Genomic DNA, 14,457 nt, shown 5'->3' with positions numbered 1-14,457 from the left:
ATACGGCTTGTTACACACAGCTGACCGGTGTCAGCAAGGACTTATGGTGTCACTATGCTTTTCAAGACTGCACAAAGCTATTGGACTGTGCCAGGTTGTAACACAGTTAAACACTGAAGCTGTGCACCCACCATCAGAAAAAAGCACCATTGTTTTTAATGGGATGACTTCAAAAAACCGCCATCATTGCATTGATATATGTCCCTCACAGTGCCATTAAGCAGATTTACATTGTGCAATGTTGTGCAAGAGTGCACATGATGAGAGACTCTTCCAACGCACCAATGTGAAATCGTTGTAAGCGCCATTGATTCATATACTTGACTGGTGATTAGAGTATATCATTTTACTAGAAAATTCATAGGAAAGGACTTTATTCAAATGAATTGCTTAAGATAAGAATTAATATTGTTTGTTTACAGACAGAAATCACTGTCCTACAGTGATATACATACCCGCTCTATTCTTACTCTGTGACCAAGTTGAATTGTTTAACATTTGTTATATGACTCAATATGACTCATAAAGATTGCAAAGTGGAATAATATTTGGTACAACTCATTAGCATATTGCAAAGTGGAATAATATTTGGTACAACTCATTAGCATATTACACATTTCTTTTTTTCTAATATATATTTGTTATGACTGCCAGAGCAAATTCACACAAACGTAACGTACAAACCAGGAAGACAAATGGCAGACTAGGGAAGCCCTCCTCTGACCCTGGACTGTTCCTGCCTGACCGCGGAGGTTTGCACCCTAAAGTAACACAATGATGCCCCCACTCAACGACTGTTTACCCTGAATGTCCTTAGCAGCTCACTAAGGAGAAAAGGAATCGCACACAAAGCAACTGCAACCAATGCAAACTACAGCATAGTGAATGAATCCAACAGTCTATCACCAGCAGGAAATACCTGTAGGGGGAAGGTATTTAAAGCTGCACCCGAAAGGTGATAGGAGAGACAAACAGAGTAAATGAAAAACAGCTGTTACCAAAAACCGAAAGAAACCGAGATAACAGAACTAAAACACCCAAAGAAAAGGTGTATCTGCTGTGGCCCAGTGGAAAAATACGCTGATCACATAATCAAGGGTTCGAATCCAGAAGCATGACCATATGTCTGTAAAACTTGTTAAAACACAAGCTTTATTTAAATATACTCATTACTAGGGTTGAGCGAGTATGTTCTGTCCGAGTATGCTCGGGCCGAGCTCCGAGTATTTATAGCTGCTCGGTGATAAGGTTAAATCACTCCAGTGTGCATGATTTACAACTGTTTGACAGCTTTATTACATGTGAGGAATGTGTAAGAAATAGACATTCCTCACATGTAATAAAACTGTCAAACAGTTGCAAATCATGCACACGGGAGCGATTCAACCATATCACCGAGCAGCTATAAATACTCGGAGCTCGGCCCGAGCATACTCGGCGAAAGGGTTAATAGAACATACTCGCTCAACACTACTCATTACAAATACCACTTACACATAATATATACATAATGTAAAAGACTAAGTGATATTAAAAAGACAAAATACATAAAATATGTTCAGTCCAATCCAAAAATAACTAGAATAAATATACACTGTGTGCACATTTATTAAGCAATTTGTCTTTTTCATGATTATTTTATTATTGAACAACTACAGTGCTGTTGGTCAATCCAAAAGGTTAATAAACCTGAATAGTTGAAGTAAAAGTGAGGTTTTGTCTTTCTCAGAATAACGATGTGTCCAGAATTATTATGTAACTAAATGAAAATTGGAAATTTACCCATTTCAATTGTTTATTTTTATCAGTTAAAGTGAGGATGATAACCAAACAACTCAAATTGTGGGAAAATACATTTCTGACTTTTAAAAAAATATATATCAATGACTAATATTGCCTCCCTTCTTTTCAATACTAGTCATAAGCCCTCCATCCATGGAGTCTCTCAGTTTCGTAATCTTTGACAATCAACACAACCACAGACTCCCAGACAGAGAGGCGTACAGTTTTCCTTCACTGTAAATCTTCTGTTTTAAAAGGACCCACAAGTTCTCAATAGGTTTAGGTCAGGTGAGGAAGGGGCCATGTCATTATTCTTTCATCTTTAATGCCTTAAGTGGCAACCAAGCAGTGGAGACTTCGATGCATGTGATAGAGCATTGTCCTGCATAAAAATCATGGTTTTCTTGAAAGATGCAGGCATAACTACTATACATGTAAATTAAAGAAAATTCCTTCTGCGTGGCTGGGCAGCACCTGCTCAGAAAGAAGCTAAAGTCAGTGCCTATAGAAGGGCAAAACACTGCGCAGAAGTGAGGACAGTGGTGATCTGCACATGCCTTAGCTTCCATGAACTGAGCCTTGTCACACATCCAGTAAAGGGATCAATTTACATAGAAAAGCATCGCTAATCATTAAAGTAGCTCTGGAGGCAGACTCTTGGGAAGATCTAGGTCCTGCCCATAGATCTTGACATCCGATTTACATATTGCAGAGAAATCTACTTTTTTTTTAAAATAAATCATCGGATCGTAGATATCAAAGTATCATTTTTTTCCACTTTCTATGATCTGTATGTACATATAGACAGCTTAGGAGGGTAGATCCATCTGACAGATTAAATTTTAATAGCCTACATTAAAAATTGATATGAGCTTGCTCCACACATCGTAGATATTAGTTATGTTGCATGTCTGGCACCCTACAGTAACAAATGTGTTTGGAGCTAGCTACTCTGTACTTACATCAATTTACCCTCTTAAAAGTCATTGTCAGGGTATGTGCACACATTCAGAAATTGAAGCAGAAATTTCCTGAGCGTTTTTGCCTCTCCCTGGCAGAAAAAAATGCATGCGTTTTTGAGCATCAGTGAATGATTTGTGGAGCTAAATAAAGTTGGTGGGACATTGCTTAAGCCCTTGGATTACCATGAGAACTGGGTTGAGTATATTGGTTTATTTAAATGATTAAAGAATTTGTCTGTTGTATTTCAAATAAAGTGTTTACACTGTGTGTGTTTCTTTACTTTGTTTGGTCATGAAAAGGTCTGACACCTTGACATAACCAAACAAAAGAGCTGGGTGTCAGCCCATTCACCCAATCTTCATTACCATTTCTATTCATGTAATTTATGTGATTGTTGTGAGCTGTTTTTTTTTTTAGCCTGGGAAGGTGCCATTAGGCAAACATTTCCCTGGCCATTAAATAACATGTAACAGCTGGTTCGTTAGCCACTACATCCCTCGATCAGCACTCGGCAGCGCTTTGGAAACAACGTATTTATGTTGCTTCCAAAACGCGGTGTTCTAATGCCGCACTTTTGTCGTCGGTACATGTGAATCCACTGCATATAATGACACTTCAATCGGTCAAGATCTGCAGCGGAGACTAATGTGTCCACTACAGAAATTGACATGCTGCGGGTGAGTTTGGGTACGTGGCCACGATCACGAGCCGCTGCAGGTTTGACGCTGCGTGTATCTACAGCTCAAACCCACAGCATCCAAATGTTACGGGATAGTGGATGGGATCTCTAGAAATCCCACGTCCACTATGCGTGCATCAGAGGCTGCGAATCACCCGTGGACAATGCCATGCCGCACGTCTTTCAGGACCGCAGCATGTCAATTTCTCTGGCGGAGTTTCTAGTCTCCACAACAGAAATTTGACCACTAGAATGTATTGAATGCGGTAAATCCACATGGTTCAGTGAACACATGTGGATTTACCTGCATTCAATAGAATGCAACATTTTGGACGCAGCAAAAATGTGCGTCCAAAGCGCTGCTACGTCTGAATTATGTGCGCGAAGCCTAAAATTTTTTAAAAAATGGCATGTACTTCCGCTTCATTTTTATAACCAGCAGAGGGAAAGCCGACCACTGGCGGCTGATATTAGTAGCCGCGGAACGGGCCATTAGCCAAAAATGTTCCTTGGCTATTAATATCAGCCCACAGCTGTTTGTTTAGCCTTTACTAGCTAGATTACAGGGGGACCCCAGAAAAAAATTGACGTAGGGTCCCCCTATAAAATCTAGCTTGCAAAGGCTAAACTTGACAGCTGCGGGCTGATATTAATAGCCATGGAAGGGGCCATGGATACTAGCCCCCTCCGCGGCTATTAATATCACCCCTCAGCAGTCCCAAATCTGGCGCTTAGTCTTGCTCTTCCACACTGCCCTGTAGCGGTGGCAGGGGGTAATGGGGTTGGGGTTCACGTCAGCCTTGTATTGGCTGTAAGACTCCCCCATTACAAGCTGCGTGGTTAAATAGTCACCGCTTTTTCAATAAAAGACACAGCCAGAATAAAGTATTTTAATGAAATAAAAAATACACACGGTTCTATAATTTTTTTTATTACCCGCCTCCGTGAAGCCCTCGATCTGCTGGAAAAAAAAACAAACAAAAATATTCCTCACCTGTCCGCCGTCAACGATGCAGTCCACTATCACGACAGTCCCACGACGATCCAGATCATTTCTACATCAAAAATCGCTGATGTCACAGCTGTAGAATACAGTACTGTATACTGACGGGTGTAAAATCACCCCGTCAGTGTACATGCTGCAGGGGGTCACTGTGGTTCATCAGCTGATGAGCCCCGGTGAACTAGAGACCGTGGGTCCATGGCCAGGGAACTCTCCAGATGCCAATCCCATTTAGAACCTGTTGTCAATCCTCAAAAAGCGTGTGGACAAATAAAAACACAGAAACTGTGATGAGCTCCAAGCACTGATGAGTCGTGAATGGGTTGTCATCATTCAGGATTTGGCCCAGAAGGTGACATCCAGCAGCCAGGGCAAACTGCAGAAGTATTGAAAAATAAGGGTCAAAGGGTAAATATTTGTATAAACTTGATATATTTGTCAATAGAAGTGTGAAATTCTAGGAATTGCTTATAATTATACAGTATGTCAGTAACCATAGAAACAGCTGATTAAAAGGTCTACAAACACTGAAACAGCAAACATTGTGAAAAACAAAATGTGTGTTAGTTTCCAAAGTTTTGGCCACGACTGTATGTGTGAGAGAGATGGAGAGCAGGACTCCTCTTTTCTGTGGTTTCAGTGTAGGGAAGACCCCCATAGCAGCTAGCCTCTGGCCATTTTGAGCGGAGTTCAGGGAAAACTGACAATTCAACATGCAGCCTGCAGAGGGGAAAACTTCTGATAAATACAGGTTACAGATCATTTACTGGCCAGAAATAGTGTTATTTCTCATTTTTATGATGGCTTATTCTGAAAAGTCACCTGGAACTAAAGCTACACTTAAATTAAAAGCTTATGTAGAGGTCTTGTTCTTATTTTCATCCACATCTCTCTTTTTTATTTTGAGTCCCCATCCAGAGACTGGCTACATATCTCATCTGGCTTCTTTATAATTTTACGTTAAACACTTGGATAAAAAACTAATGCATATATTTGTCTTCCACAGCCTTTTGATCTAAGGGAAATAGAGATTTTGCTGGAGTTCCCTGAGGACTATCCCATGCAGGTATTTAACATTGTCCTTCGAGCTTTAATGCCAAACCAATGAGCCTTTATTCCACTTGCCACGTTAAATTTATGTGTAAAGAATGTACCTTCCATCTCTTATGCTCAAGGTTGGAGGTTAATTTTATGTTAGACATTTAAGGGGTTAAGTGTTTTTTTTTTTTTTTTTTTTACTGTGGATAAACTTGAATTCTCCCATCATCTTGTGAAGCCATCCTGATTGTCTGATTTGCTCTTTCATCTTCCTCATGCAGAGAACTGGGATCCTTCTAACAACTTTGCTCAATGCAATTAATTCCAACTCCCTCCCCTCTGAGCTTTTTTACAAGATTACATTCAGGAGATTAAAGCTGTCCCCACACTTTCTCCCAGAGAGGATTCAATAAGATGTTTGTTGGCTTTGAGATGATGTTTGATGTATTTTCATCATTTTGTGCGTCTCGGCAGCACTCTGTGTTGAATTATAAAATGCCGTGATTGACAGTAGATAGCTCTATTTTGTCTTGCCCCCTCTTTATTAAACCTCGAATCTCTGTTCCCGTCTCACTCAATATTATTAAGCAATCTAAAATCTTCACACATGTCATAGCTGGTTGTAATGTAAGACGCTGGTCCTTTATGTATTAAGGATTTGTACTTTTCTCTGGTTCTCTATGAGAGCAGCCCACTAAAATGAGGTAAGACTGTAGATATGATTTCTTGATTTGGTCCCAAACATCCGTCTACGTGGGAACAAGACGCACATTGGATTAGGTTTTATCCAACCACATTTTAAAGGGCATATGTAAGCAAGGGTATCTTATAGGATTGTTCTTTGAGACAGGCATGCTTACATTTATGTTATTACTATAGGAATTTAAGTGGGAGGGAATAAACAGCAGTTGGACTACAAGAAATCTTTATATATCCCAGATAACATGAAATATTACATGGGTTGTTTGGTGCTGCTCTCCTCTGCATCGGGCCTGATGACACTTTCTAATGAATAAGATAGGTGTGCGATACCTGCTGATTGTCCATGCATTCAGACAAACATGTGAAGACCTCATCAGTGCGACCTACAAATGTGGAAGTGAGCTGATGCGGACAACCCTTTTAAGGATATTGTTACATTTAGATTATTCTCCACAATGTGGCACCAGTTTTTATAATGGGTAGCTATGCCAGGAGTGTCTGATAGCTCTTTCTTTCCATTTGCTTCAAGAGAGGTCTTACCCATAGTGAAGACATCCCCTGTCCATATATCCAATTGGTGCATAGAAGGGAGGCCTAGAACCAAGAGCACCCTATACCAGCCAGTGTCAGACTCTTCATTGTTAACCCAAGGGTTTTCTAGTGAACCATTGTAACATGTCTATAGCTACCGCATGCATGTTTGAGAGATGGGGTCTGAATAATAATCCAAGAATACTAGCTGATTATACCTTATGCTAGAACATAACAGACCCCAACAGATCATGATTTCAGGGTTTCCTTAGTATTGATGGCATTATTATCAAGGCAGCAGAGATTGCCACAGGTTCTCTCACCTGTGCCATACTAAGGAAATCCTGAAAACATGGCCACGGGCACTGGAGTTTGGGAAACGCTGTTCTATAACTTAGAATAAATACAGTGCGTTGAAACACTGTAGTAAGTAAATAAATAGAACACATATAAAAAACATAGAGTACTTGGTTGACAATTTTTTGATCAAAAAAGTGTAAAAGCCATTCCTCACTATGTGCCAACAGGCCTCAAAACAGCCAGGGGCAGAGCAGGACCTGTGCCTGACTGTGTATTACACCTGCCTGTGGAAAGCTGGTCAGATTAAGGTGCACAGCCCAAGGGGGCATCCACACCTCCAAATATCCGGAGTCCAAGAAACTGAACCAAAAGCAAGGGCTAGCACAGCTGTTTAAGTGTAAAATGTAGGTGCACATACACACAGTGGCCATTAACAGACAAATATAACCTAGAATAAAAACAATGCGTAGAAGCATTGCAGTAAATAAATAGTAGTAGTATTACATGTAAAAAACATAGGGTCCTTTTTCAGTTGATTTTTTTTTTTTATCAAAAAAACGTAAAAGTCATCCCCCGGCGACACGGTGTACCCAACCAGGATGATCCCTATCTATAGCTATCCGCCTCACTGTGTGTCAACTAGTTCTCAAAATAAACGGCTGCAGAACAGGACCTGGGCCTGTGTTTTACACCGGCCAGTGGAAAGCTGAGTAGATAAGGTGCACATGTAACAGCCAATGTCAGACTTGTAATTGTTAACCAGAATGTTTTCTAGCGAACCATTCTAGCATGTCTATGTTGCACACATGTTTGAGAAATGGGGTCTGAATAATAATCCAAGAATTGTAGCTGATCATACTTTGTGCTCAAAGTAGGCTGTATTCCCACTGGATCTTGGCTTTTGTTTAATGGAATCTAAGACATTCTGACAGATCCAGGAATAACGGACTGACCCCTACTGACTTCTAATGCTTTGCATTGCGGTTTCATCAAGGTTTCTATTTTTTATTTTTTTATGATAAAATTAACGCTGCATGTTGTAGTATTCTTGCAGTCAAATGCGTCAGACCCTGGCAGAACCCCAACGCTCTCAGTACTAGTGCCATACTAAGCTTTCATCCAGTTAGCAGAAACTGTATTTCTTTTCCTCTGTCAGGCACAGACCAGCTAGTTCTTGTTATTTCTGCAGTGCAGACGTGGAGTTTTTTATCTTTTTACTTTTAGCTGTTAGATTTCTTCTACAGAAATATTAAATGCTTAGTTTTGTATACTTTAAATAAAAAAAACCCAGAATACCCAGTTTAGTTTTATAGAATAGGAAATCATACACTTTTCTAACATACGTGTATTTAAAATTCTGCTTTCATATTTTACTTATACCGATGCAGTAATCCTTACTTATAAATATATAAAGGCCCGATTACTACTGCGTAATGCATCCATAGGATAGCAAAAAATTACTCCACGTTGCATTGGTCCTGTGACAGCATTCAGGTCATAGTTAGCACTGTCCACGTGTCTTAACTAATAGTGTTTTGGTATTTTTTTTAAGGAGCAGAGCCAAAAGTATTACTTTCTACAGCAATATCTCATTATGTATGTATTTCTATACATTCAAAAAATTAAAGGGGTGCACTTCTGCATTGTGGGGTAAGTGCCACAATTGACGTTGTCTCTGCACATACCTGATCGCGCATGTATCCTGACAGCTATTTGCTTAGCGTCTCTAACTTCCCTATCTACAAGTGAGTGTCGCTGGACAACCCAAAAAGACATGCCCATTTTTTTTCACTAATCTAAATGCTGGTGTTCTCCTGAATCTGGCAGTAGTGTTTTTGTTTCGGCACCTCTCTGTTCCTTAGATATACCACCACCCCTTCTTTTTTTTGCACCCTCAGTTTAAAGTGATTGACTACTACTGTTTTATTGATGGCTTATCATTAATATAGGCCATCAATATCTGATTAGTGGGGGTGCGATACCCAGCACCTCCGCCAATCAATTTTTACCACCGGCGGAACAGAGCAGCTCCATCATTTCTCCAGTGGCCGCAGCCGGGTACTGCACAAGGAATAGGCCATTAATAAAGTGTAGCCTTGTTAGCCAGGGTGTTGTCATCCTCAAGAAGACTTCCACAGAAAGAAGATGAGGATTGCGCCTCCTTGGCTAACAAGACCAAGTTTACATACTGGGCACAAAAAATCCGTTGACCATATCTCACAAACAGGCACAGGAATAAGAATAAAAAAAAAAAAGACAGATTCAGATCAGCAGTATTTAGAATTGACAAGCAGCGCGATGGCTTGATACAATCAAAATAATGGCACAGGAGACCTTGCTGGACCCATCTAGGCTTGCACAAGATTGATCTTCCTACAGATCGTTCATCCATCAAGTTGCCATGCCTCAAGATCGAGCCGAAGGCCGTTAAAGGGAACCTGTCATGTCCTATCTACTATCTACCACTGCCCCCATTGCATTGTTAGTGATGCAATGTGCATTACTAACAAGCATTTTTCATTAAAATTAGTGGTAGTATAATGATTCTATAACATTTTATTACTTATATCCTACCTGCTCGTTTTCAGTAATAGGGGTATGATCCTCATATACTGTACAGTCAGGAGCTTGCGCAGCATTCACTCACTGCTGGCGCCGCCCAAATATTTGAAATTTAGTCCCGGCGAGCACTGATATTTGTGGGGCGCATGCGCGGTTTTACATGTCCCCGCGCATGCGCAGTGAGGCTGTGTACTTCACAGCTTCACTGCCATTGCGCTATGACCAGCGGCTCCCCGCGATTGTGAACTACACAGTCTCGCTGCGCGCACGGGAACCCGAAGCCGAATATGTAAAACTGCGCATGTGCCCCACTTATATCAGCGCTCGCCGGGAACAAATTTCAAATACATGGGTGGCCCCAGCAGTGACTGAATGCGGCGCCCGCCCCTCACTGAATATGAGGATCACACCCCTATGACTGAAAAGAGCAGGTTGGATACAAGTATTTAAAAGGTTATAGAATCATTATATTACCACCAATTTTAATGAAAATAGCTGATTAGTGACGCACATTGCATCACTAACAAAGCAATGGGGGCAGTGTAGATAGTAGATGGGACATGACAGGTTCTCTTTAAATAGATAAATAATAAAAACAATTACTTATTTATTGCAAGTGACAGGTCATCTTTAACAGCATCACTTAAGGAAAAGCAGCAGGTCTGCAAATGTAACTATCCCATGGATGTGTCCTCTGTGTTGACTACTGGTATGTTTAATCCTATTCAGTAAGCCTATAGATGAGATGCATAAGGCTATGTGCCCACGTTGCAGAAATGAAGCAGAAAATTTCTGCTTCATTTCTGCAAGTCCTCTCCCGGAAAAACGCATGCGGAATTCCGCACGCGTTTATCGCGCGTTTTCCACATGCGGAATTGCCTTGCGTTTTTTATGCATTGGACAAAGGCAATTCCGCTTGCGGAAACGCAAAATTAATTGACATGCTGCGGATTTTTGAACGCAGCATAAACGCTGCGGAAAAATCCGCAGCATGTGCATAGAACTTGCGGAATCCCATTGGGGACCATGGGGTGCGGATTACCAAGCGTTTTACAAGCGTTTCCGCTGCGGAAATTCCGCATCAAAAACGCTTGTAATCCGCAACGTGGGCACGCAGCCTTACACACGACTGATCCATAGTCTTTATCTACTACTGTGCAGAGATGGAGGCTTCTATATGGATATAGCAAAGGTTTGTAAGATTTATATACATGTATATTAGGAAACTGTATATTTTCCTATACATAAATTGAAAATGAAGCCGGAATATCCCTTAATTTTTTATTGGATACCTATTTTTTTTAACTGTTGTTGCATTCAAAGAATATTTCAAGACTGTCGTTATTCTAGAAAAAACTTTACTTATTCATTTTATTTGCAGGTCTTCACAATTCAGATTCCTGAAGACCAAGATTTACCCTCCATCATGGGCAGGTATGGTAACATGCCATAAATGTACGAGATGGGAATACTGCTTTAAGCCACTCTATTTATATTCTGAGTGAATAACACATCTCACATTGGTGTCTGATCAGTATCTGTCTTTTCCATTCATGAAGACAGAACAGAGTATAGTAGGAAATAAACACTGGGAGTACTTATGAACTCCATACTGATGGTACATTGAACAAGTAATGCTGCATCCATATTAACCTCTTCACGCCATGGCCATTTTCCATTTTTTAGTTTTGATTTATTTCATCTCCTTCTTCCAAGAGCCATAACTTTTTTTTGTTCACATAACCGTATGTGGGTTTGTTTCTTTGCAGAAGGAGTTGTACTTTTGAATGACTCCATTCATTTTACCATATAGTGTACTGAAAAAAAAAAAAAAAAAGTGCAATTCCAATATTATTTTTTGGGGATTTTTATTTACCATGTTCACTATATGGTAATACTGATCTGGCAATATGATTCTCCAGGTCAGTACGAGTACGCAGATACCAAACGTGTGTGTGTGTGTATATACACACAGTATTGTGTGTGTGTGTGTATATATACACACAGTATTGTGTGTGGCCTCCACGTGCCTGTATGACCTCCCTACAACGTGACATTGGTGGATGGAGCGAGACATGATGTCCCAGATGTGCTCAATCGGATTCAGGTCTGGGGAACGGGCGGGCCAGTCCATAGCTTCAATGCCTTCATCTTGCAGGAACTGCTGACACACTCCAGCCACATGAGGTCTGGCATTGTTCTGCATTAGGAGGAACCCAGGGCCAACCGCACCAGCATATGATCTCACAAGGGGTCTGAGGATCTCATCTCGGTACCTAATGGCAGTCAGGCTACCTCTGGCGAGCACATGGAGGGCTCCAAAGAAATGCCACCCCACACCATTACTGACCCACTGCCAAACCGGTCATGCTGAAGGATGTTGCAGGCAGCAGATCCCTCTCCACGGCATCTCCAGACTCTGTCATGTCTGTCACATGTGCTCAGTGTGAACCTGCTTTCATCTGTGAAGAGCACAGGGCGCCAGTGGCGACTTTGCCAATCCTGGCCTCACACAATACTGAGCCTCATTTTGACTTGTTTTAAGGACATTACATCAAAATTGGATCAGCCTGTAGTGTGTTTTTCCACTTTACTTTTGGGGGTGACTCCGAATCCAGGCCTCCATTGGTTAATAAATTTGATTTCCATTGATGATTTTTGTGTGATTTTGTTGTCAGCACATTCAACTTTGTACAGAACAAAGTATTCAATGAGAATATTTCATTCATTCAGATCCAGTGTTGAGGGAGGGCAGCAATGACCCTTCACGGTTGACCAAGTGAGTGTCAAATTATTATGTTACCTTGCAATCAGGAAACCAGACGGAGACCAAGCTCTGTATGGGAGGATTTGAGAATCTCTAGCCCCGTTTATTTCTACTTTACATTATATATTGTTTTGAGTATATCAATAGCCAATCACCTACAGCCATACTACATTCTTGAACCAATGTTATATACACTATAATATTTTTTTTTTTTACGGTAAGTGGTGAAAACTTTTCTGGAAACTTGTATGAAAAAATATTTCCGCTTTTGTCACCATTTTCCGAGACCCGTGGTGGTTTCATTTTTGGGATATGGAGCTGTGTGAGAGCTGATGTTTTTACTGATACCATTTTGGGGTAGATACAATGTTTTGATCGCCTTTTATTGCACTTTATTGAAATGTTGTGGCAACAAAAAAAACATAATTCTGGCATTTCAATTCCTTTTCTCATTACACCATTTATTAATGTGATTATCGGACATTTCTTAGCACAGCAATACCAGATATGTGTATTTCTTTATTTTTTCAGTTGTTTTGTTTTCAAAAGGGGCAAAGGGGAGGTGATTTGAACTTCTTTTTTTTTGTGCACTTTTTACTGTATTGAATAGTCCTCTTAGGGGACTTGAAGCTGTGATCGTCCATTCGTTTGTGCTATACGTAGCAATGCATCAGCCCTGCTACTTATAGCAGAAATCACAATCTCCCATCAACGCCGGCACGGGCCGACATTCACATGAGCATCATAATGACAGGCACAGGAGGGGTCATCAGCAGACCCCCAGCTGTCATGAGAACCTATAGGTGCCCCGCGGATCACCGATCCACCCGAGGCTGTTAAAGGCACATGATGTAAGTAAAGATGCGGGCTCAGAGTGTGAGCCCGCATCAAAGTCAGGGACTCGACATATAACATAAATATATATCATATGTTGTGAAGGGGTTAACATCAGAGTTTCCATTTATAATGAGCCATGACAGCTATAATAAATTCCCAAAGAATTACAATGAATAACATTGACTTATGGGTTCATTATGAAGAAAACAAAAAGGAGAAAATCGGCACTCCAATGGGTAAAATATGAAAAAACTTTATTGGATCATTTTAAAAACAGAGAAAAAAATGTCCCTGTTTTTAAAATGATCCAATAAAGGTTTTTCATATTTTACATATTGGAGTGCCGTTTTTCTCCTTTTTGTTTTCTTCATATGGCTGTACTCACCAGCGGGACCTCCAGTGGATTATCTTCACCTTCTTTGGATTCAGCGTTACGGCTCCTAACCCTCCCTCCTGTTTCTCCTTATGGGTCCATTAGCTGAACTCTAATGTTAATGGCATGATGCAGATGTGAACAGAGCCTAAACCTATTTTAATAATTCTTTATAGGCATGTGTGTGACGCCTCGAAGGCATGGCTGGAAGGAAAGCATGCAACTAATCAGTTGGTTGGAAAAGTGGAGCTTTTGTTTAGACCTTTTTTACACTGGTTAGATCGCAACTTGGAGCGCTTGTATACAGAAGGAGCTCGTCTGGTAATAACGTTATTTCCTTGCTGTGTAACATAAAATGCACATTGATCCAGTTTTGTATCTTAACTGTAATTCTGGAATTTTTCATTGCTCTAGTTAAAAAGAGACATTGACGTAGAAAAGGCTGGATTAAAGTTTGTGCCTTATCAGCAGTTGCAAGCAGCAGTCACAGTTAAATCAAGCGAGAAGGAAAATGTTAAAGAAGAGGCAGAACATGAGACTGACCTTCAAGAAGATTTGGAGGAAGATGACTCTGATAGCTGGATAAGCTGTGATGATGATGACGATGATGATGACCAAGATGGCACCATTGATGGGATGAGAAGTGTGGAAGGAGGAGCTGCAGGCGGTCCAAGAAAGGGGACAGAAATGCTGTTCTTGGGATTAAAATTGGGAGCTGGAGTGGGCACTTTGACTGCACAGGTCATCATAGTGTCCGCAGAGTGCAGCAGGTAAGAATTCGGAGTCCCAGAGTGTCATTTCAGCAACTTCCACAATTTCTCGAGGGAAACTTAAAAAATGTACGGCGGTGGTAATGTACCATGCTGATACAATGGAAACCTCTGTAAATTAGTGTTAGTGCTTTTACTGTGACCAAAAAA

The 14,457-nt window shown here is 40.7% G+C and overlaps 1 protein-coding gene across 4 annotated transcripts in view; it reads left to right on the top strand.

The window, feature by feature from the left end:
• Positions 1 to 14,457, top strand: part of LOC141166205 (uncharacterized) — a 56,824-nt gene that overhangs the window by 15,702 nt on the left and 26,665 nt on the right. For all 4 annotated transcript variants that reach the window (XM_073652669.1, XM_073652671.1, XM_073652670.1 and 1 more), the window contains exons 3-6: positions 5,434 to 5,493; positions 10,942 to 10,994; positions 13,714 to 13,858; positions 13,952 to 14,307. In XM_073652669.1, coding sequence (XP_073508770.1) covers positions 5,434 to 5,493; positions 10,942 to 10,994; positions 13,714 to 13,858; positions 13,952 to 14,307 — 614 coding nt within the window. The remainder of the gene's footprint in view (positions 1 to 5,433; positions 5,494 to 10,941; positions 10,995 to 13,713; positions 13,859 to 13,951; positions 14,308 to 14,457) is intronic.

Source organism: Phyllobates terribilis, unplaced genomic scaffold, assembly GCF_046119375.1.
Source record: "Phyllobates terribilis strain yellow unplaced genomic scaffold, ASM4611937v1 Scaffold_11__3_contigs__length_659146591, whole genome shotgun sequence".
Taxonomy (NCBI): domain Eukaryota; kingdom Metazoa; phylum Chordata; class Amphibia; order Anura; family Dendrobatidae; genus Phyllobates; species Phyllobates terribilis.
The sequence above is the reverse complement of the archived record's forward strand: the minus strand, read 5'-3'. Positions and strand labels throughout refer to the sequence as shown.